This window comes from Anser brachyrhynchus (assembly GCF_964034855.1).
Source record: "Anser brachyrhynchus genome assembly, chromosome: 28".
NCBI classification, from domain to species: domain Eukaryota; kingdom Metazoa; phylum Chordata; class Aves; order Anseriformes; family Anatidae; genus Anser; species Anser brachyrhynchus.
This window is the reverse complement of record NC_137721.1, coordinates 21026-43103: the sequence shown is the minus strand read 5'-3', so window position 1 is coordinate 43103 and position 22078 is coordinate 21026. Positions and strand designations below refer to the sequence as shown.

The following is a 22078-nucleotide window of genomic DNA, read 5'->3' as shown; positions in this document are numbered from 1 at the left end:
AGGGCTTTGTGCCCCGCGTGGGGTTGGGATGCGCGGGGAGCCCCCAGATCCTGCCCCGGTGCGCGGCGTGGGCAGGGGGAACAATGAGCCCCCCCCCCCACACTGCACCGACACCGGAGGGGGGGCAGCTCCAACATGCCCCCCCCCCCCCCCCCCAAACCCCCCCCCAGCCTCGGGGGCCCCGTTTTGGCGGCGTGGAAAGCTCCGGACCCCGGCCGCATTGTGCGCGCCGCGGCGGAGACAAAGCCCGGCGGGGGGGGGGGGGGGGGAAGGTTCCCGGGGGGGGGAAACTGAGGCACAAGGCGCCGGCCCCCCCCCCCCCCCCGGAACGCTGGGGGGGGGACGGGGACACAGCAGGGCTCCGGAGCGCGTTTGGCAATCGCTGGCGTGGCGAAACGGTGGCTGGGGGGGGGGGCACCGGGGGGGGCAGCTGGTGCCTGGGCTTGGCAGGGCTTTGTGTGCCTGGGGGGGGGGCCAAGCGAGCGTGCGAGGCTCCGCTCCCCCCCCCCCGTCCCCGTGCCTCGGTTTACCCCCATGCAAAATATTTTTTTTGGGGGGGGGGGCGGTTTTTGGGGAGCTCCCCAGGGCGCGTGGCGGGGATGGGGGGGGGGGGGCGAGCTCCGAGGTGGCCAGGGCTGAGTTTCGCCAGGTCTTTTCGGTCACCCCCGGGGGGGTCCCGGCAATGGGGGGGGGGGGCTCATCCCCGGGGGGCTCATCCCTGGAGGTTTCATCCCCCCCCCAAAAAAAAAAAAGAGGCGTTCTCCAGGGTCCGGTGTTCGGGGGGAAGTGGTTGTTGGTTCCTGCGCACGCAGGCACGGGGGTGTCGGGGGGGGGGGGAGCGGTTTCTGTTTAAAAGCAGTTTCTTCAAAGCCCGCCTGGCCCCACCCGGGGCCGCCGGTGCCCCCCACACCCCCCCCGTGACGGATCCCAGGCGCTTGGAGAGCAGCCACCGGCCCCGGCTGGGCGCCGCTCGCAGGCTGCTGCCGCCAGCTGTCACCCCCCGAGGAACTGGGGGGGCTGGGGGGGGACCCCGAGGGGCTGGGGGGGCTGGGGGGGGGGGGCAGCACCCAGCCATGGGCCCCCCTCCGCTTTGGCTGGGGTGCGCCAGGTGGGATGCGCAGCCTGGTGGGGACCCCCCCCCCGGTGGCAGGACCCCTACTTTTGGGGTGACTCCCAGCAGAGCAGCCCCCCCCCCCCCCCCCCATGCTGCTGTGCCCCGAGTCCCCAAAATGGAGGGGGAGGGGGGGTCCCGCACCGGGTCTGAGCCCCCTCCCCAAAATAAAACCCCGCAGCTTCGCTCCCAGCCGGGAAACCTGAGACGGCTGCGCCCTGGGGTGGGGGGGGCGAATTTGGGGCCATAACGGGGCTTTTGTGCGCAGGGCCGGGAGGAAGGGGCTGGGGGGGGGGGACGGGGGGGGGGGCTTGGGACCCCTCCCTCTGAGCCGGAGCTGCCGGAGGTCTCGGAGCGGTTTGGGCCCCGTGCGGCTCGGAGGCATCTTTTGTTGCAGCTCCGGGAAGAAGCCGGCTTTGTTCGGCGTACGGGGGGGGACGGACAAGGCCCCCCCCCAGGACGAGGCCGACACGGCCCCGAGCCACGCTTCGCAGTGCTTCGCTTCTCCTCCTGCTTCGCTTTCCGGGGGCTGTTTTGTCCCGTCCCGCCTCGGGAAGGCGACTTTGGGGGACTTCTCCCCGGGACGGCGACCGGGGGGGGTCGGGGGGGGGGGGCTGCAGCTGGGGACCCCCCTCCCCGTCCCCCTTCATTTTGGGGCGGGTCGGTGGTCCCCAAATGTGCGTCCTTCGGGGCGGGGGGCCGCGGCTCTCAGCACCCGTCCCCTGGTGAGGAGGAGGAGAAGCTGCGCCGAGCCGCGAAACGTGGCCGGGGGGCTGCTCGGCTTGGGGGGTTTGGGGGGGGGGGGGTGTTTTTTTTTTTTTTTGGCATCTTTGGGGCAAAAAAAGGCAGGGGCGGAGGCAGCCGGGGTTGTCAGCGCGCTGAAGCCTCTCCCGCGCCTCCCCCGGTCTGGTCGGGAGTCACCAAGCTACGGAGGCGGCCGCGGGCGCGTTCTCGCGCAGGAGGAGCAGCGAGCTATCTTGGGCCGAGCCCGCTTCGTGCCAGCACCAATACGCCCGCCGTGGGCGTTGCACCGCCGGCGCTGCCCTAAAAAAAAAAAACCCAAAGCTCCGCTCGGAGCACAGCGACTTCCCACCCACCACCTCCCCGGGGGGGGGGTTTGGCGGCCGGGCACCCTCGGAAACTCGGGCCCGGAGGCGTCCGAGCACGTCCCTTTGTTCCGACGCCCGGCTCCTCCCGGCTTCCCTGCCCGTGGGGGGGCTGCCGCCCCCGTCCCGCTGGGGTTTTGGTGCTGTGCCGGTCCCAAACGCGGCCTCGGCGTCCGGGGTTTCGGCTGCCCGCTGGGTTCGGGGTCAGGCGGAAGGGAGCTGGGGCTGGGCGCGTTTGGGGGCGTCCGAAACTCGGCCATGGGATGCGCCCGTGCTGCTCAGCCCCGGGGGCGGTGGCGGGTGGTGGCCTCTGTTTTCCTCCCCCCGAGTTATTTATAGCCACGTGCTCGCATCCGGCCGCCTCCGACGTCCCCGGGGTGGGGACCCCCCTGCTGCAATGGGGCATCCCCTTTGGGGAAGGGCGCAGCCCCCCCAGCCCCATCCGGCCACCCCCAACCCCGCTGTGGGCACCCCAAAATGAGCCCCCGGCCGGATGCCTCTTGCTGTCCCCGCCGTGCCAGCCCCCGTCGGCACCGCACCGGGACCAGGACCGGGACAGGGACCCTCTGTGTTCCCCTGCGGCGCCCTGCACAAAGGCTCCGTTCATCCCTCGTGGGGCCGCCAGCACCGGGCGCACCCCCTGCCCCGCTGCGGGTTTGGGGCCGCTGCCCCCAAATCTCCCCTCTTTTACCCCAGCGCAGTCGGCGTAAGGTAAAGAAAAAAAAAAAAAACAGCGCTCGACCCCCAAAATACCGCCAGGGCAGCCGGGAGTGATGGTTTTAGGGCTGTGCCCGGCGCTTGGCCCCGGCCACGTGGACCCCGCGGGGTCACGCCATGACCCCGCTGCCCGTGGGGGTCCCGGGATCCGGCTGCGGGGCCGGGGGCGCAGCCGGAGCCGGTGCTGGGGAGCAGCCCCGGCGTCACGCTGGGGTAACGGCCCGGGGACGGCGGCGGCAGGAAGAGAAATCGCCTCCCTCCTTTGTCTCCCGGCTGTTTTGTTTCCTGCGGTTGGGGCCGGGAGGCAGGAACTGCGGGGCCTTTCCTCCCCGGCCTGCGCCGAGCCGCCTTCCCTTTAAAGAAGGAGGAAGAAAAAAAAAAAAAACAAGTGAAAAGCCAAACAAACAACAACAAAAACCAACACAACGGGGCCGGGAACAATCGCGGCACAGAGCGCGGGGCAGATGCTGCGGCCGCGGGCGCCGCTCCCTCCCAGCCGGGGGCTGCGGGGCCGGGATGTGCTGCTGCTCCTGCGCCCCCTTCCCGGAGGAAAGGGACCCGGAGAGACCCCTCTGCGGGGAGCGGGTGAGCACCGAAGCCCCCCCCGGGCTCCCTCGCTGGCTCTGGACTAACCACGGCCCCCCCCCGGTGCCACATGGGAGCAGGGGCCGCGTCCTCGCCACATCCTCTAACGGTCCCCAGGGAGGGGATGGGGATGTTCTGCCCGTGCCTCCGGTCCTCCTCGCCTCCCTCCCGTCCCGCTCAGCCTGCCTCGTCCCGGGGGGGTCTTTGCCTCTTGGTGTCCCCCTCCCAGTCTCAGGGAGCCTCCTGTGTGCGCACCGCGTCCGCCGTCAGCACCTCTCCGTCGGGACGGCTGCGCTGGATGTGGGGAGGGGGTGTCTGTGGGGTGCGGACCCCCTGCTTCTCACCCCCCCACCACCCCCCCGGTGCCAGCTTGGCTTTACAAATCTGCTGCCCCCCACGTTTTGGGGGGCCGGCTCGGCCAGGGCGCGCTTCGCGGGCACCCCGGTGCCAGGCACGGCCGGGGCTGGGCGCGCACAAAGCCGGCTCTGTGCCGGCACGGCCGGGCTGCCGGGGAGCAGCGCCTCCCTGCCCGAGGGGGGGGACCGAGGTGGGGGCGTCGTGGGGGGCACCCTGCAGCCCCCCGCACGCTTGGGGCCGGAGAGGCCTGCAGGAGCTGCTCAGGAAGCCACCAGCTCCCTTCCCTTTTTCGAGAGACCAAAACCGCGGCAACCCGCGGGCGGCCGCCGTGGCACCGGGGTCCCCCGGGCAGGACCCCGCTGCCGTCCCCGCAGAGCGGGAGGGGCACGAGTGGCCTCCGAAGCCCCGTTTTGGGGCTAAACGGTGAAAACGCACACTTTGGCTAAAGGGTGAGGACGTGCAGGGCTGCCCATCGCCACCGCGGCTCCCCGGCGATGCTCCGCGACCCCGTGGGCGCGGGGAAGCGGCCCCCCGCCCGCCGCGGCCCCCGCCGCTCATCCCCATTGGGGCTGGCAACTGCGGTGACGGGGGGGGGGGGGGACGTGTGCTGGGGCGGGGGGGGATTTCTCCCGCAGCCTCACGGTTGTCATGGTTATCGGATGATGGGAAGCACGGGAGAGCCGAGCGAGCGGGGTGGCTTTTCGGCACCCGCCTGCTCCCCGCCGGGGCTGCGGCAGCGCCCGGCAATGGGGGACCCCGCGGGGCGGGGGGCGGCGGGGGAAAACGGGGTCCCGCGTCTCCCCCCGGCCACCAGCCGCAGCCCGAGGGAGCGGGGGGCTGCTGCGCCCGCGGGGGGTGCCGGGCGCCCGCCGTGCCGCAGCCCCGTCACGCGCCCGCCGCGTCTCTCCGGGCAGAGCAAGGAGAAGGAGAAGATGAAGGAGGGCAAGGAGAAGGACGCGCGCTACACCAACGGCCACCTCTTCACCACCATCACCGTCTCGGGGATGACCATGTGCTTCGCCTGCAACAAGAGCATCACGGCCAAGGAGGCTCTCATCTGCCCCAGTGAGTGCCCGGGCGCCCGCGTGGGGCTGTGGGGTTCGGTGGGCGTGCGGGACTGCCCGTCCGGTGGCCCCCAGTCCAGCTGTCGGGGCTTGTGCTGGGATCTGCGGGTCGGGCAGCGTGCCCGCAGTTGCTGCCGCCTCCTCTGCGCCGCAGGACGGGGCAGGCTGCCGGCTCGGTGTCTATTTTGGGGCTGCTCGATCGTGGTGTGGGGGTGCGGGGCTGCGGGGGGGGTTCCTCCCAGGGCAGGCAGAGCCCCGCAGACCCCACTCCAAGCCCGGCGGTGCCCCGGGGTGCGGGCACGGGATGCAGAGAGGCAACGGGTGCCGACCCTGGCGAGAAAATCCCGCTCCTGGGCATGCCCAACATCGTTCCCCTGCCCTTCGGGGTGCGCGGGGGGACTCCTGGGCACCCCAGGGTGCCTCATCCTGCTGGGTGCTGAGGGCTCTGGCTCGGGGGCGCCGCGGGGGCTCAGCTGCTGCCAGCAGCTGCGGTTCCTCGCTCCGGCCACCTCTGCCCAGCAGCAGCTGGCGGGGGCCGAGCGGGTCCCCAGGCCCCCGCTGCAGCTGCGCCCATCGCTCCCGGGACGAGCGCCGGGGGGGCTCCCCATAGCCGGGGAGGGGGGGGGGGGCTCTGGGGAGCAAAGAGGGAGCCCCCCCCCCCCCGGCCTTTTGGGTGCTGCGCCTCCATCTCGCCCTGTCCCGCAGCTTGCAATGTCACCATCCACAACCGCTGCAAGGACACGCTGCCCAACTGCACCAAGGTCAAGCAGAAGGTGAGCACCCACCCGGTGGGGGCACCCGGTGGGGGGGGGGGGGGGGGGGACGCGGATGGGGGACGCCGGTGACGCCTCTGCTTCCCCCCCCCCCGCAGCAACAGAAAGCGGCGCTGCTGAAGAACAGCTCGGCGCTGCAGTCGGTCTCGCTGCGCAACAAGAGTGAGTGGGGGGACGTGACGTGTCCTGGGGGCGGGAGGCGGGGGGGGACACGCGGGGACAGCCCCTCCCCGCCAGCTCCGGGCCACCCCGATCCCGTTCCCAGCTCTGGGGACACCCCCAGGGCGCAATGGGGGCGTGGGGACACGCGGGGGGGCCCGATACGGGGGTGTCCCCGGGGCGGTGAGGGTGCTGCATGCAGGATGGGGGGGGTGGGAGCAGCTTGGGGCCGGGGGGGGGTGCTGAGCCCCCGTGTCCCCCCCCGCAGCCGCCATCCGGGAGCGCCCCAACTCGGCCATCTACCCCTCGGAGAGCTTCCGCCAGACGCTGCTGGGCCCCCGCCGCGGCCGCCCGTCGCTCTCCCTCTCCAAAAGCGTCTCCACCACCAACATCGCGGGGTAAGCGGGGCGAAAAGGGGGCCGGGGGGGCTCGGGGGGGGGGGGCGTCCCCGGGGCGTCACCTCCCTGCCACGTCCCCCCCCCCCGCCCCAGGACGTTGAACGATGAGTCTCCGCTGGGGATACGGCGCATCCTGTCCCAGTCCACCGACTCCCTCAACATGCGCAACCGCACGCTGTCCGTGGAGTCGCTCATCGACGAAGGTGGGGACCCGACGGGGGGGCACGGGTGACATGGGGCCCCCCCGGTGCCACCCCCCCACTTATGCCCCCTGCCCGCACAGGCCCCGACGTGATCCTCAACCAGCTGCTGAGCGACTTCGAGACGGACGAGAAGGATTTCGAGGCGGACTCGTGGAGCCTGGCCGTGGACAACAGCTTCCTGCAGCAGCACAAGATGGACGTGATGAAGCGCCAGGACGTCATCTACGGTGAGCGGGGACAGGGCACGGGGACAAACCGGGGCTCTGGGGATGGGGAGGGGGTTCCAGAGCCTGGAACCCCCCCGGGGTGGGCAGAGACGCGGGGCTGGGGAGGCAGAGGTGGGAGATTTGGGGACAGAGCGGGGGACACGGGCTGTGTGGCGACACGGGGATGGGGGCGCAGAGCTGGGGACGTGGGGACAGGTCGGAGGTGAGGGGATGGGGACGCAGAGCTGGGGGAAGCTGGCCGGGGGTGGGGGGACACAAGTACAGGGTGAGGGCCAGAGACAGGTCAGAGATGCAGGGATGAGGGCACAGGGACAGGGAAAGGGACGCGAGGGTCGGTCAGACACGCGAGGGATGCAGAAACGGGGGCGGTGGGGGCACGGCAGGGGACCCAGGTAGGTGTCAGAGGTGTGGGAAGGGGGGTGCGGAGGTGGGGACGCAGGGACAAGGCAGGGGACACGGGGACAGGCCGGGGACGCAGGGACAAGGCTGCGGAGATGGGGGCAGAGCGGGGGGCACTGGGAGGCAGCGGGGGGCACCGGGACGCCGCGGCTCTGCCCCCTCTCACCCCCTCGCCGCCCCACGGCAGAGCTGATCCAGACGGAGATCCACCACGTGCGCACGCTGAAGATCATGGGCAGCGTGTTCCGCAGGGCCATGCTGGAGGAGCTGCAGCTGGACCCGGGCACGGTGCAGAAAATCTTCCCCTGCGTGGACGAGCTCAGCCAGATCCACGAGCGCTTCCTGGCGCAGCTCCTGGAGCGCCGCCGCGACTCGCTGGCCCAGGACAGCAACAAGAACTTCGTCATCAACCGCCTGGGGGACATCCTCGTGGGCCAGGTGGGGTGGCACGAGGGGTCCCCTGGGGCTGGGTGGTGCTGCCGGGGGGGCTCAGCCCGCTGAGGTGCCCCCCCTCTGCGCCCCCCCAGTTCTCGGGCAGCAGCGCGGAGCAGCTGAAGAAAGCCTACTCGGAGTTCTGCAGCAGGCACACCAAGGCGGTGAAGGAGTACAAGGACCTGCTCGCCCGCGACAAGCGCTTCCAGCACTTCGTCCGGGTGAGGGCGCGTCCCCACGCGGCTGCCGGGGCACAGGGTCACCCCTGGGGCGCCGGGGGACAGGGTGCAGGGGACCCCCCCCCACTGGCTCTGGGCTCCATGCCCGGGGAGAAGCGGTGGGGACGGGTAGGAGAGCCGGTCACCTTCCCTCCACCCCCTCCGTGCCTCAGTTTCCCTCACTCTCCGGTGCCTGCACTGTGGTGGTGAGCCCCTGGGGGGCTGGATGCAGCTCACGGGGTGCCCCCCCCCCGTTGCCTTTTTCCCTCCCCAGAGGATGGCACGGTCCCCGCTGCTCCGGCGCCACGGGGTGCCCGAGTGCATCCTGCTGGTCACGCAGAGGATCACCAAGTACCCGGTGCTCATCGAGCGCATCCTGAAAAACTCCAAAGGTACCGGGCTGGGGGGGGGGGGGTGGGGATGCGCAGCGGGATCTGCGTGCGTGGTGCGAGGCGGGGGGGGGGGGCTCCATCCCTGACCTCGTCCCTCCTGCGTCCCAGACAACGAGAGCGATTCCGCGGACCTGTCCCGAGCGCTGACGCTGGTGAAGGAGCTGATCTCGGCCATCAACGAGGAGGTGCACGCCTGCGAGATGAACGCGCGGCTCTGGGACGTGTACCGGCGCGTGGACGGGCGCGCCAAGGCGCCGCTGCAGTGGGAGAGCCGCGCCGGCCTCTTCGGCAGGGACGAGCTGCTGCGGCGCAAGCTGGTGCACAGCGGCTGCATGCTCTGGAAGACGGCGGCCGGGCGCTTCAAAGGTGCTGCAGCGGGGCGCTGGGGGGGCGCACAGGGGGACGGGGGACGGGGGATGCTCGGGGAGGTGGTGTCAGGGGATGGGGGGTGTTGGGGGAGCAGGGTGCAAGGGGATGGGGATGGGATGGGGGCGGGGTGCAAGGGGATGGAGGTGCTGGGGGACCTGGGGTGCCAGGGGGTGGGGGACCAGGGGGTGGGGGTGCTGGGGACCCAGGGGGTCAGAGGATGGGGGACCAGGGGGTGGGGATGCTGGGGAGCAGGGTGCCAGGGGATGGAGGTACCAGGGGATGGGGGTGCCTGGGGAGTGGGGTGCTGGGGAAAGGGGCAGCGGGGGAGGGAAGTGACGCAGGACGGGGATGCTGGGGGAGCAGGGTGCCAGGGGAGGGGGTACCAGGGGACGGGGTTGCTGGGGGAGCAGGGTGCCGGGGTGCTGGAAGCCAACCCTGGGAGTAGCCGTGGCTCTAACAGTGCCCCGGGGGGGGGGTCACACTGCGGTGCCAGCTACAGCCGTGCCCCCACCCCAACACCCCGCATCCTCCCTGCTCTTCCTCCCAGACGTCCTCGTGCTGCTGATGACGGACGTCCTCATTTTCCTGCAAGAGAAGGACCAGAAGTACACCTTCCCCATGCTGGTGAGCCGCGGCAGCCCCCCTCGCCCCCTCCCCAGACCCCCCCCCTGCCCACAGCAGGACCGCTGGCACCCCATGGGACGGTGACAGCGTGCGCTGCCCCCCCCCCCCGGCCCCGCAGGACAAGCCGGCCGTCATCTCGCTGCAAAACCTGATCGTGCGGGACATCGCCAACCAGGAGAAGGGCATGTTCCTGATCAGCGCCGCGCCGCCCGAGATGTACGAGGTGCACGCCGCCTCCCGCGACGACCGCAACAACTGGATGAAGCTCATCCAGCAGGCGGTCAGCCTGTGAGTGCCGCCCCCGGGGTTGGGGGGGGGCGTTCCCGTGGCTGTGGGGTGCGCAGCGGGGCCGGGATGGGGTGACTGTGCCGGGAGCCGTGGCAGGATGCGGCCTCTGGGGGGGCGGAGGGGGTGCGGTGGGTTTGGGGGAGATGCTCTGACCCCCCCCGCCCTTGCAGCTGCCCCAGCCGCCAGGACTTCCCGCTGATTGAGACGGAGATCGAGGCGTCCCTGCGCAAGCTGAAAGGTGGGGGCGGTGGTGGTGGCGTGTCCCCATGGCCCCATATCCCCATTCCCATGTCCCCACATCCTTGTGTCCACATGTCCTGGTGTCCCCGTGTCCCCACATCCCAGTGTCCCCATATCCCCATGTCCTGGTGTCCCCATGTCCCCATATCCCCATCCCCGTGTCCCCATGTCCTCATATCCCCATCTCCGTGTCCCCTTGTCCCCATATTCCCATCCCTGTGTCCCCATCCTCATGTCCCCACGTCCCTGTGGCCCCAAATCCCCATATCCCCATCCTTGTGGCCCCATGTCCCGGTGTCCCCATATCCCCATCCTCATGTCCCCACGTCCCGGTGTCCCTGTGTCCCCATCCCTGTGTCCCCACGTCCCGGTGTCCCCATATCCCCATCCGCACGTCCCCATGTCCCCATCCCCACGTCCCCCCCCTTACCCCCTCGTGCCCCGCAGACCGCATCCTGCAGCACGACCGGAAGATCGCGGCGCTGCTGGAGGAGAAGGTCGGGCTCTTCGCCGACATGCTGGCGCTGACGAGCGGCTGCGAGGAGCCCTCGCCCACCCTGGCCCCGCGCGCCCTCTTCCGCTCCGACTCGAGCGAGGGCTCGCGGGGCGAGCGCCTGATGCACGACGCCATCCGGGAAGGTGCGCGGGGCGGGGGGGGGGGAACCCAGCCCCGCAGCCCCCCGAGGACCCCCCCCGGTGCCTGGGGTCGCGATGCTGCAGATGGGGGGAAACTGAGGCACGGGGGGGGGTCCCCGCGGGCGCTCACGGCGCGTGTCCCCGCAGTGGAGTGCCTGAAGGAGATGTTGGCGGGCGCCGGGCGCGAGCGGGACCAGGACCACCTCGCCGAGGCCGAGAGCTGCCCCAGCCCCGGCGCGAGCAGTAAGCGGGGGGCAGCCCGGGAGTGGGGAATGGGGGGGGGGCTGCTCCAGCCCCGGGACCCCCCCGCCCCCCCTCCCCGCATCCTCACCCCCTCTCTGTCCCCGCAGACGGTGACGCCGGCAGCTTCAACGGCGCCCCGGAGTTCTGCAGGGCGGACTCGGACGCCGGGCAGCGGGTGAGCGCGGGGGGGGGTGTCCCCACACCGGGGGGGGTGTACCCACACCGGGGGGGTGTCCCCACACCGGGGGGGGTGTCCCCGCACCGGAGGGGGTGTCCCCGCACCGGGGGGGTGCCCCCACACCGGGGGGGGTGTCCCCGCACCGGGATCACCCCGGGGTGACCGCTCTGCTCCTCCTGCAGGACGGGAACGGCAACCAGCTCCTGCAGCGGGCACCCCAGGAGGTAAGGAAGGGAGGGGGGGGGAGACCCCGCGGTGCGAGCGTGCCTCAGTTTCCCCCCCCCCAACCCCCGCGTTGGCTGAGCGCTCCCTCTGCCCGCAGGAGGTGAACCAGCGGCTCATGAACCTCTACGCCCTGCTGCACGGCCTCCAGGTGGGCGCACGGGGACGGGGCTCGGGGGGGGGCAGGATGGGGACCATCCGCCTGACCCCCCCCGCCCCCCCCGCAGGCGGTGGTGAGCCAGCAGGACACGCTGCTGGAGCTGCGGCTGCAGGAGGGCGCCGAGCGGCGCGAGAAGCCGGCGGCGGCACCGCCGGCGTCGTCGTCGACCGAAACGGCTCGGCCGGGCGAGAGACCCAGCTCGGAGCTGGCGCTGCTGCAGCGGCAGCACGCCCTGCTGCAGGAGGAGCTGGCCCGCTGCCGGCAGCTGTGCCACGAGCGGGCGCAGGAGGCGGCGGGGCTGGAGGGGCGGCTGCGGGGCAGCGAGCAGGAGCGCGCGCGGCTGGAGCGGGAGCGGGACGAGGCGCAGCGGCAGCTGGCGGCCCTGCGCCAGGAGGCGGGCGGCGCGCGGGGACGCCGCGGCACCGACCCGCGCCGCAGGAGCTTGCCGGCGGGAGACGCGCTCTATCTCAGCTTCACTCCCCCGCAGGTAAGGGCCGGGGGCTTTTCTTCGTGTGTTTAATTTGATTTAAGCGGGTCGGTCGATTGTCTGGGGGCGCGGTGCTCGCGCAGGGCACGAGTGCGCCGGTGGCACGCTCCAGCTCAGCTTCACCCCCCCGCAGATAGGGGAAGGGACTTTTTTATTATTTTATTTATTTTTTATTTAATTATTTATTTATTTTTTTTATTTCATTTATTTTATCTATTTATTTATTTATTTATTATTTTTATTTTATTTACTGGGGGGGTGGCACGCACGCATGGCACGAGTGTGCCAGTGACACGCTCCATATCAGCTTCACCCCCCCGCAGATAGGGGAAGGGACTTTTTTATTATTTTATTTATTTTCTATTTATTTATTATTTTTATTTATTTATTTATTTATTATTTATTTATTTTTATTTTATTTATTGGGGGGTGGCACGCACGCATGGCACAAGTGTGCCGGTGACACGCTCCATCTCAGCTTCACCCCCCTGCAGATAGGGGAAGGGACTTTTTTTATTATTGTATTTATTTTTTATTTATTTTTTATGTTATTTATTTTTTATGTTATTTAATTTTTATTTATTTATTTTTTTATTTTTATTTATTATTTATTTTTATTTTATTTATTGATTTATCTGGGGGGTGGCGCTCACGCATGGCACGGGTGTGCCAGCGACGCGCTCTCTCTCTGCTTCACCTCCCCTCAGGTAAGGGAAGGGACTTTTTTATTATCTTTTATTAATTTATTTATTATTTTATTTATTTATTTGGGGGGTGGAGCTCACGCATGGCACAAGTGTGCCGGCAGCGCGCTCTATCTCAGCTTCACCCCCCGCTGGTAAGGGAAGGGATTTTGTTATTATTTTATTTCTTTATTATTTTATTTTATTTCTTTATTATTTTATTTTATTTCTTTATTATTTTATTTATTTAATTAATTTATTAATTTATTCATTAATTATTTTATTTCTTTATTATTTTATTTATTTAATTTATTATTTTATTTATTAATTATTTTATTTCTTTATTAATTATTTTATTTCTTTATTTTTTATTTTATTTCTTTACTATTTTATTTTTTATTTATTTATTTAATATTTTATTTATTAATTAATTATTTGTTTATTATTTTATTTATTATTTTATTTATCTGGGGGGGGGGTGGCGCTCACGCATGCCACGAGTGTGCCCGGCCTCACCCCGCAGGGGTCCGGGGGCTTGCAGCTGACACCCCCCCCTCCCTGTGTGTGTCGTCCCCCCCCCAACCACGTCCCCCGCAGCACCTGAGCCACGGCAGCAGCCCCCCCGGCCTCTCCTTCCAGCACCACCACGCTTTCGCCACGTGCCCCCGGGACGAGCTGGATTACCGGGGCGAGCCCCCCCGGCTGCGGGAGGGCGAGGACGCGCTGGAGGCGCTGCTGGAGGACGAGGGCTTGGGCAGCCGCCGCTCCCCCCCCGCCAGCCCCCGAGGTGGGTCCGGATCCGGCCCCCCCGGTGCTATGGGGAGGGGGCGAATTTCACCTTGGGGGGGGGGGGGGGGGGGGGGCAGGGATATCCCGCGGGGCAGGAATTTGGCTCAAGGGTCCCATCCTGAGCGGGGCTGGGGGGTGCTGACGGCGTGGTGCCCCCCCCGTTCCCCGCAGATTTCCTGAGGATGCAAGACATTCCCGAGGAGGTGGAGAGCAGCCAGGAGCTGAAGGAGGGCGACGGGGGCTCCTTGGACAGTTAGGGACCGGCTCCCGGCCCCCTGCCCCCCCCCAAACCCCCCCGCCCCCCAGAGCAGCCCCCCAAGGAGATGGGGGGGGCAGCATCCAGCTGCTGGGGGGGTGGAGGGAGGCTGGGGGGGGGGGTAGCGAGTCCAGGCCCCCCCCCCCCTTTTGGGGAGCTGCTCATCCCACAGGAGCCTTATGGGTCAACGGGGTTTGGGGCCGTCTTCCCCACCCCATCCTACAAGCTGGGGGGGGGCAGTGGTTTGGGGCCGACATCCCCCCCCCCCCTCTGATTAATTTATTTATTTTGTCTTATTGGGGTGGGAGGAGGCAGCTGGCGGGGGGGCAGGGTTGGGGCTGGGGGCTGCAAACTGGCCCCCAGTGCCCCCCCCTCCCCGCCCAGTAGGGCCAGCAATTCCCAAATGTGACCCCGTGTTGGGGAGTGGGGGGGGTCCCAGTATGTCCCAGTACGTCCCAGTGCGTCCCAGTGCGGGGCAGGATCCATCCCCGCTGTGAGCGGCGCTGGGATGGCCGTGACGTCCCCGGGGGGGGGGGGGGGGTGAGCCTGAGCCACCCCCTGCCCCAAGACTCTGGGTTTGGGGTCGGTCGGGGGGTGGGGGGGCACCACAGAAACCCCCCTGGGGTGGGAGCGGCCCCGCCAGAAGCGGCCGCAATCTGTCGTCCTCCCTCGGTTTCACTGAAAAAAAAAATGAAAAAAAAATAGAAAAAAGGAAAATAATTAAAAAAAAAAATTTAAAACAAAAACCTGTTTGGAGCTAAGTTGTGCCGCGGGCGCTGCGGGGTGGGCAGGGGGGAGCAGCGGTTCCCCCCCCAAAAAAAAATATGGGTGCGGGGAGGCGCCGGGGGCCGAGCCCGGAGTGTGCGCGCCCAATGCACCCAGCGCACGCAGTGCACCCAGCGCACCCAGCGCACCCAGCGCACCCACACCACGCCCCGTGCACCCAACGCGCCCACACCCCGCTCGCCGCACCCAGCACCGCCCGGCCTCGCTGCGGGACGGCGGCCTCGGCCTCGGGGACCCCCCCCCGTGCGGGCGCGCAGCCCCCATGAAGCGCGTCTTCTCCTGCTCCAGCTCGCCCGTGGCGGTGAGTCGCGGGGACCGGGGGTGTCCTGGGGTTGGGGACCCCCCCGCCCCCCAGGTGCCCAGCAGGATGTAGGGGGGCTGGGGGCCCCGCTGCTGGGGTGCCTTGGGAGCGCTGGGGGTGCTCCCGTGGGGCACGGGGGGGGTTGCGGGGGTCCCCTGCCACCAGACGGCCCCCGGTGCATGGAGGGGTCACCCCAGCGCGGGTCCCCGTTGCACCCTAATGCTCGGCCCCAAACCCGGTCCCGATGGCAACAGTCTGGGGGCTGGACCCTAATGCTCGGCACCAAACTGGTCCCGGTGCCGGTCCCGGTCCCGGTGCTGGTCCCGGTGCCCACCCACAGCGGTCGCAGCGCCTGGCACGGCGGCACCCCGACAAACCGGGCGTGCAGGCGCAGGCAGCGACACGCTCAGGCGCCACCGCCCGGCTCCCCGGGTGCCACCGGTCCCTGTGCGGTGTCCCCATGTCCCCGTCCTTTTTGGGGGGGGGGCAGGGAGGCTGCTGCGGAACGAGAAGGGAAACTGAGGCAGGGCCCCGTGCCCCCCCCCCAAGCGCTGCGGGGCAGAGGCACGCCCCGAAATATGGCTCAGCCTCAAGGTGTTGCGCCAAGGGACGGGGACGTGGGGGCACCCCAAAACCGGGGCCAGGCTGAGCTGAGCCTTTGGGGTCAGAGCACAGCGGGTGCTCGGAGGGGAGGGGTCCCCCCCCCCCCCCCCCACCCGAGCTGCCCGCCCCCCACCCAGGCTCAGCGCTGGAGCAAGTGGGACCAGAAGCTGCTGGAAGCGGTGGAGAGGGGCGACGTGGGCAGGGTGGGCGCCCTCGCCTCCCGCAGAGCTGCCCGGCCCGCCAAGCTCAACGCCGCGGGGCAATCTGCGTACGTACGGCCCCCCGCACGCCTCGGGGACACGGGGGCGGGTGGGGGGCCGGGGGGGGTCAGGGCATGGCTGCTGGGACCCCTGGGTGGCAGCCGCCCCTCGCCCCCTTGCAGCCTCCACCTGGCCGCCGCCAAGGGGCTGACCGAGTGCCTGACGCTGCTGCTGGCCCACGGGGCCCCCGCCGACGCGCAGAACGATGACGGTGAGCGGGGGGCACCACGGGGACCCCCCCCTTGTGCCCCAGTTTGGGGGCACAGCTCTGCGCTGAGGCCGTGTCCAGTACCCGGCCCCGGTGTCCCCTTGGGGTGACCAGGAGCGCGCGTCTTGCGGGGCCAGGGTGTGGGGTCCTCGGGGTCCCAGGGGTGCGGGGTCCCCGTGTTTGCAGCTGGGGGGGGGTCGCCAGTGGCCACGTCCTCGGTGTCCCCCCCTCGGTGTCCCCGCGGCCCCCGGTGCCAGCCGCTCTTGCAGGCAGCACCGCGCTGCACCTGGCCACCATCGCCTGCCAGCCCCAGTGCGTCAAGGTCCTGCTGCAGGTACCGGCCCCGCGGGGACGGGGATGGGGACGGGGATGGGGACAGGGTTGGGGACAGGGATGGAGATGGGATGGGGACAGGGATGGGGACAGGGATGGGGACAGGGATGGAGATGAGACGGGGACAGGGATGGGGACATGATGGGGTCACGATGGGGACAGGGATGGAGACGGGACGGAGACAGGGATGGGGACACGATGGTAACAGGGATGGGTGGGGATGGAGACAGGACGGGGACAGGAGTGGGGATGGGTACAGGAGCGGGGACGAGGACAGGGATGGAGGTAGAAGGGGATGAGGGGCAGGGATGGGAATGGGGGCGGGGATGGAGACAAGGGAAGGGGTGAGGAAAGGGATGGGGACAGGAATGGGGCTGGAGAGGGAGGTGGGGATGGGGATGGGGATAAACACGAGACTGAGAGTGGGATGAGGATGGGGACAGGGACAGGGATGGGAACAAGGACAGGGATGTGCATAGGGACAGGGATGGGGGTGAGAACTGGGATAAGAGCGGGGACAAGGATGGGGACAGGACAGAAATGGGGCTGATGATGGGGACAAGAAGAGGGATGTGGATGGGGATGAGGATGGGGACAGGGATGGGGGCGCAGGGCAGGACCCCCAGGCCCCTTCCCGTGCCCCCGTCCCCCGCAGTACGGCGCCGACACGCGCCACATGGACGGGCAGCACCGCACCCCCCTGCACTGGGCCGGTGAGTGCCGGGGGGCCCTGGGCTGGGACGGGCGGGGGGCTTCACCCCTCGGCCCCCCCGGGGGAGCCGGCCCCGTGCTGACACTGCCCCCCTGCAGCCTCCTCGGGCTGCGCCTCCAGCGTGCTGCTGCTCTGCGCCCACGGGGCCCCGCTGGACGTCGCCGATGCCGTGAGCGGGGACTGGGGGGTGGCAGGGACCTGGGGGGGTGTCGGGGACCTGGGGGTGGCGGGGGCTGACGGCGGCTCCGTGCCCCCCCAGCACGGCCAGACGCCCCTGATGCTGGCGGCACGGGGGAACCACGCCGCCGTCTGCGCCCAGCTCCTGCAGAGCGGCGCCGACCCCGACCTCACCGACAGGGACAAGAAGTGAGCGGCCCTGGGGACACGGGGAGGGCTCGTGGGGTTTGTGTGTGGGGGGGGGGATCTGGGGGCTCTACTCACCCACCCGTGCGTGGGGACCGCGCTGCTTCCTGGGGCACCCTGGAAGCGCCCTGCGCGATGGCAGCCCCGACGGGGTCCTTGGTCTCCGAGGGGCACCGGTGCGGGGAGCGGTCCCTTGGGCGCGGGGTTACGGGGGGAGTATAAGATATATAGGGCTGGGGAGGGGGCTGCACCACCTTGTCCCTGTGCCACCGTGCCCTTGTGCCCCCGTGCCACCCCACTGTCCCTGTCCCCATCCCTCAGGACAGCCCTGGTCCTGGCCCGCGAGCACGGTGGCACGGAGGCAGCTGCACAGCTCCTGCGCCACGGGGCTGAGGAGTGCGGGGGCCGCGACGCCCGGCCCGGCCGCAGCCACGCGCACCGTGGTGAGCCCCCCCCCGCTGTGCCCCCGCGGCCTCCCTCGGTGGTTTTTTATCAGAAAAAGGGGGAAAAAAGGTCTTTTTTTCTTCTCGTTCTGCCGGCAGAGAACGGATCGGGTGGCGCTGGGGACCCCGAGCCGCAGGTAGGGGGCTCGGGGTGGGGGGCAGCACCCCGGTCCCTGGGGACCCACGGTGTGGCTGGGGGCTGCACCCCGCTGCCTCGGCCCGCAGGTCCCCCCGGGCTGTGGCAGCAGCAGCGAGGAGGAGGAGGAGGAGAAAAAGGAGGAAGAGGAGGAAGAGGAGGAGCGGGGTGAGCGTGGCACCCGGCGGGTGACGGTGCTGCGGCAGGAGCGCACCCAGCGCGCCCCTGCCCCCAGCATCCACCAGCGGGTGCAGGACCCGGCGCGGCCCCCACCCGGCACCAGCAGCGCGGCCGAGGATGAGGATGATGAGGAAGGCCCCTGCCTCGCCCCGCCGGCCGAGCACACGCAGGAGCTGGCGAGGAGGAAGGCTGAGGAAGAGGCCGAGCCCGCGGGTGCTGTGCGCAGCAGCCTGGCGGCGCCGGGGCTGGAGCAGGCGCTGAGCCGCGCCGACGGGACCCACGGCAGGGGGCTGGGGGGGCCCCGCGCCCCCCAGGAGGGAGCGGGACGGGGCGCAGAGGCGGAGGGCAGGAGGCCAGGCTTGGAGCAGGAGGTGCAGGAGCTGAAGGAGCGCAACGGGAGCCTCCTGGGCGAGCTGGCCCGGCTGGGCCGCGAGCGGGAGAGGCTGCGGGAGGAGCTGCGGGCGCTGCGGGAGCGGGACCCCGGTGCGGGGCCGGCGGTGGAAGCGGGGACCCGGGTGGCCGCCATGGCCCGGGCGCTGGAGGCCAAGCGGGAGGAGGCAACGAGGCTGCGGCGGAGGCTGGCGGGGCAGCGGCGGGAGCTGGAGGCGTTGCGGGACCGCCTGGGCCAGGGGGTGCAGGATGAGGCCGGCGGCCCCCGCACTGACGCCTGCGTCCTGCGGGAGCTGCAGCGGCGGCTGGAGGCGCTGCTGAGGTCCCAGCACGAGGCCCTGCAGCTCGTGGCCGAGATGGAGGCCGAGGAGGCCGCGGGGAGAGGAGGCCGCCCCGGCGAGGACGGGGACGGCGGAGAGGGGCCGCGGGGCGAGGGGACGGGGGGGCTCAGCACCGCGCCAGGCACCCGGCCGGGGGAAGCGGAGGCTGCTGGGGGGGCGCGGGTGCTGCAGGAGAGGCTGGAGGAGGCCAGGGCTGAGGCCAGGCGCTGGGAGGCCGCCGCCGCCGCCGAGCGCAGGGCCAAGGAGGAGGCGGAGGCCAGGGAGGCCGAGCGGGAGCAGGAGGCGCGGGAGCTGCGGGAGAAGGTGCAGGGGCTGGAGAGGACCCTGGGGAGGCTCAGCGCCAGGGTGGGCGAGCTCAGCGCCGCCCTCCGGGACAGGGAGGCCAAGGTGAGGCCGGGCTGCTGCCCCCTTCCCGTCACCGTCCCTTCCCCATCGCTGCCCGTCCCCTCCCCGTCCCTGCGCCCATCGCTGCCGCTGGCCCCTTCCCATCGCTGGCCCCGTCACTGGCCCCGTCCCACCACCAGCCCTTTCCCATCACCGCCCCAATCCCATTGCTGGCCCCTTCCCATCATGTCCCCATCCCCATCCCGCTCCCATTGCCATCCCCATCACCGTCCCATCCCCATCCTATTGCTGTCCCTGTCCCAGTCCCATCCCATTCCCATCACCGTCCCATTCCCATCCCCATCACAATCCCATTGCCATCCCATCCCGGTTCCCATCCCGTTGCTGTCCCCATCACTATCCCATTCCCATCCCATCCCATCCTTGTCCCTATCACTATCCCATTCCCACCCCATCCCCTTCCCATCCCTGTCCCCATCACCATCCCGTTACCTTCCCATCCCATTCCCGACCCCATTCCCGTCCCCATCCCCATCCTGCCCCCATCCCCACCCTATTCCCCCTCTCCCCCTTCCCACCCCGCACCCTCCCTTGGGGCTGGGACCCCTGGGGGGGGCCGAGCCACCCCCGGCACAGGGCATCACAGAGCCATGTCCCCATGGCCGTGTCCCCGTGGCCGTGCCCCAGACCAAGCAGCTGCTGGCGGAGGCGGAGGCGCTGGCGGCGGCGGTGCTGGCGGCGCGCAGCGACGGCGCCCGGCTGCGGCTGCAGCTCCAGGTGGGGCCGGGTCCCCGCGTGTTCCCCCCCCCCTCCCCCCGACCCCACGGGGACCCCCCCCCGCAGCCCGTCCCCGTGCCCACCCCGTCCCCGTGCCCCCAGGTCCAGCAGAAAGCCCACCGGGACGTGGTGGCCGTGTACCGGAGCCACCTGCTCAGCGCCGCTCAGGTAGGAGCCCGCGCTCCCGTTTTGGGGGGAATTCCTGCGGGATTGGGGCAGGCAAAAAAAGGTTTTTTGTGTTTTTTTGTTTTTTTTTTTTGGGGGGGGTGCCCCCGCTACCCCCCCTTGCTGCTGCTCCCGCAGGGCTTCATGGACGAGGCGGTGCACGGGCGGCTGCTGCGCATCCTGCGGGCGGAGGAGCGAGGGCAGGATCCGGCCCGGCATTAAAGCGGAGCTGGCGGCCCCACAGCGCCTCGTCCTTGGGGTCGGGGGGAGGGGATGGGGGTCTATGGGGGGGGGGAGGAGACCCTGTGGGGTCTGACACCGGTGGAGGGCTCAGGGCGGCCATTACGGCCCCGCAGAGTCCCGGTCCCCATAGAAGCCTGGCCCCACAGAGGCCCAGTCCCCAGCGTCCTGACCCCATAGGAACCTGGCCCTACAGCATCGCAGCCCTACAGGAGCGCGGCCATGCAGGAATCCAGCTCCGTAGAAGCCTGGCCCCGCGGACAACGACCCCAGAGGCTGACTCCACAGCGTCCCAGCCCCACAGACAACTGGCCCCACGCAGTCCCAGTCCCACAGAAGCCCAGTCCCTACAGAGTCCTGGTCCCACAGGGGGCCGGTCCTCATAGAAACCTGGTTCCCATAGAAGCCGGCCCCACAGAAACCCACCCCATAAAACCCCTCCCCATAGAAGCTCACCCCATAGAAGCCCACCCCACAGAAGCCCACCCCACAGAAGCCCCCCCCAGTAGAAGCCCATCCCATAGAAACCTGGCCCCACAGAAGCCCACCCCATAGAACCCCTCTACGCTGCTCTCCAGCGTCTCATCGCCCAGTCTGTACGTGCAGCCAGGGTTTCCCCGTCCCAGGTGCAGGACCCGGCACTTGCTCTTATTGAACTTCATGCGGTTGGCGATCGCCCAGCTCTCCAACCTATCCAGATCCCTCTGCAAGGCCTTTCCACCCTCATCCGAGTCCACAACTCCTCCGAGTTTGGTGTCATCAGCAAACTTGCTCAAAATACCTTCTATTCCTACATCCAGATCGTTTATAAAAATATTGAAAAGTACCGGCCCTAAAATGGAGCCTTGAGGGACCCCACTGGTGACCGCCCGCCAGCCTGACGCAGCCCCATTTACCATAACCCTTTGGGCCCTGCCCGTCAGCCAATTGCTCACCCATCGTATGATGTTTTTATTTAGCTGTATGGTGGACATTTTGTCCAGTAGGATCCTATGGGAAACCGTGTCAAAAGCCTTGCTGAAGTCCAAAAAAATCACATCAGCTGGTTTCCCTTGGTCCATCATACGGGTGATCTTATCATAAAAGGAAATCAGGTTAGTTAGGCAGGACCTGCCCTTCACAAACCCATGCTGGCTGGGACCGATGACTGCTTTGTCCCCCAGGTGAGCCTCAATAAGTTCGAGAACCATCTTCTCCATGATTTTACCAGGCACTGACGTGAGACTGACAGGCCTGTAATTGCTAGGGCCTTCTTTCTGACCCTTCTTGTAAATCGGCACAACATTTGCCAGCTTCCAGTCTACCGGGACCTCCCCAAATTCCCAGGATCGTTGAAAAATAATTGAGAGAGGTTCCGCCAGAAACCTGGCCACATAGAAGCCCACCCCATAGAACCCCCCCCCATAGAAGCTCACCCTTTAGAAGCCCACTCCATAGAAACCCGGCCCCACAGAAACCCACCCCATAGAAGCCCACCCTATACAAGCCCACCCCAGAGAAGCCCAGCCCCATAGAAACCCGACCCCACAGAAACCCCCCCCGGAAACTCGGCCCCATAGAAGCCCCCCCACCCCATAGAAGCCCACCCCATAGAAGCCCTCCCCATAGAAGCTCACCCCTTAGAAGCCCACTCCATAGAAACCCGGCCCCATAGAAGCCCACCCTATACAAGCCCAGCCCCATAGAAGCCCGACCCCACAGAAACCCCCCCCAGAAACTCGGCCCCATAGAAGCCCCCCCCCCAGAAGCCCACCCCATAGAAGCCCCCCCCATAGAAGCCCCCCCCCATAGACGCCCACCCCATAGAACCCCACCCCATAGAACCGCTCCCCATAGAAGCCCACCCTATACAAGCCCAGCCCCATAGAAACCCGACCCCACAGAAACCCCCCCCGGAAACTCGGCCCCATAGAAGCCCCCCCCCCCCCCCCAGAAGCCCACCCCATAGAAGCCCCCCCCCATAGAAGCCCCCCCCATAGACGCCCACCCCATAGAACCCCACCCCATAGAACCGCTCCCCATAGAAGCCCCCCCCCCCCAGAAGCCCACCCCATAGAAGCCCCCCCCATAGAAGCCCCCCCCCATAGACGCCCACCCCATAGAACCCCACCCCATAGAACCGCTCCCCATAGAAGCCCACCCTATACAAGCCCAGCCCCATAGAAACCCGACCCCACAG

General features: G+C 68.5%; 2 protein-coding genes across 8 annotated transcripts in view; both read left to right on the top strand.

The window, feature by feature from the left end:
- ARHGEF2 (Rho/Rac guanine nucleotide exchange factor 2) overlaps positions 1-14062 on the top strand; it is a 28799-nt gene extending 14737 nt beyond the window's left edge. For 5 of the 7 annotated variants that reach the window (XM_080570485.1, XM_080570486.1, XM_080570489.1 and 2 more), the window contains 21 exons: positions 4791-4941; positions 5646-5713; positions 5812-5875; positions 6141-6270; positions 6364-6473; positions 6554-6700; positions 7287-7537; positions 7627-7752; positions 8024-8141; positions 8250-8507; positions 9058-9134; positions 9253-9422; positions 9593-9660; positions 10110-10301; positions 10446-10541; positions 10649-10716; positions 10902-10943; positions 11042-11092; positions 11169-11588; positions 12869-13058; positions 13232-14062. In XM_080570485.1, coding sequence (XP_080426611.1) covers positions 4791-4941; positions 5646-5713; positions 5812-5875; positions 6141-6270; positions 6364-6473; positions 6554-6700; positions 7287-7537; positions 7627-7752; positions 8024-8141; positions 8250-8507; positions 9058-9134; positions 9253-9422; positions 9593-9660; positions 10110-10301; positions 10446-10541; positions 10649-10716; positions 10902-10943; positions 11042-11092; positions 11169-11588; positions 12869-13058; positions 13232-13317 — 2883 coding nt within the window. In that variant the 3' untranslated portion in view covers positions 13318-14062. Of the gene's footprint in view, positions 1-1922; positions 3520-4790; positions 4942-5645; positions 5714-5811; positions 5876-6140; positions 6271-6363; positions 6474-6553; positions 6701-7286; positions 7538-7626; positions 7753-8023; positions 8142-8249; positions 8508-9057; positions 9135-9252; positions 9423-9592; positions 9661-10109; positions 10302-10445; positions 10542-10648; positions 10717-10901; positions 10944-11041; positions 11093-11168; positions 11589-12868; positions 13059-13231 lie in introns of those variants that run through there. The other 2 variants (XM_080570487.1, XM_080570484.1) reach the window with 2 other exon arrangements.
- A 144-nt stretch (positions 14063-14206) lies between these two features.
- ANKRD35 (ankyrin repeat domain 35) lies at positions 14207-19897 on the top strand. Its single transcript, XM_080570491.1, has 13 exons — positions 14207-14403; positions 15144-15274; positions 15389-15477; positions 15744-15808; positions 16463-16520; positions 16618-16688; positions 16779-16885; positions 17204-17325; positions 17425-17462; positions 17551-18759; positions 19405-19494; positions 19597-19662; positions 19798-19897. Exons 1-13 carry the CDS (start codon positions 14365-14367, stop codon positions 19879-19881), a joined length of 2169 nt encoding a protein of 722 aa, XP_080426617.1. The 5' UTR covers positions 14207-14364; the 3' UTR covers positions 19882-19897.
- The last annotated feature ends 2181 nt before the right edge of the window (positions 19898-22078 follow it).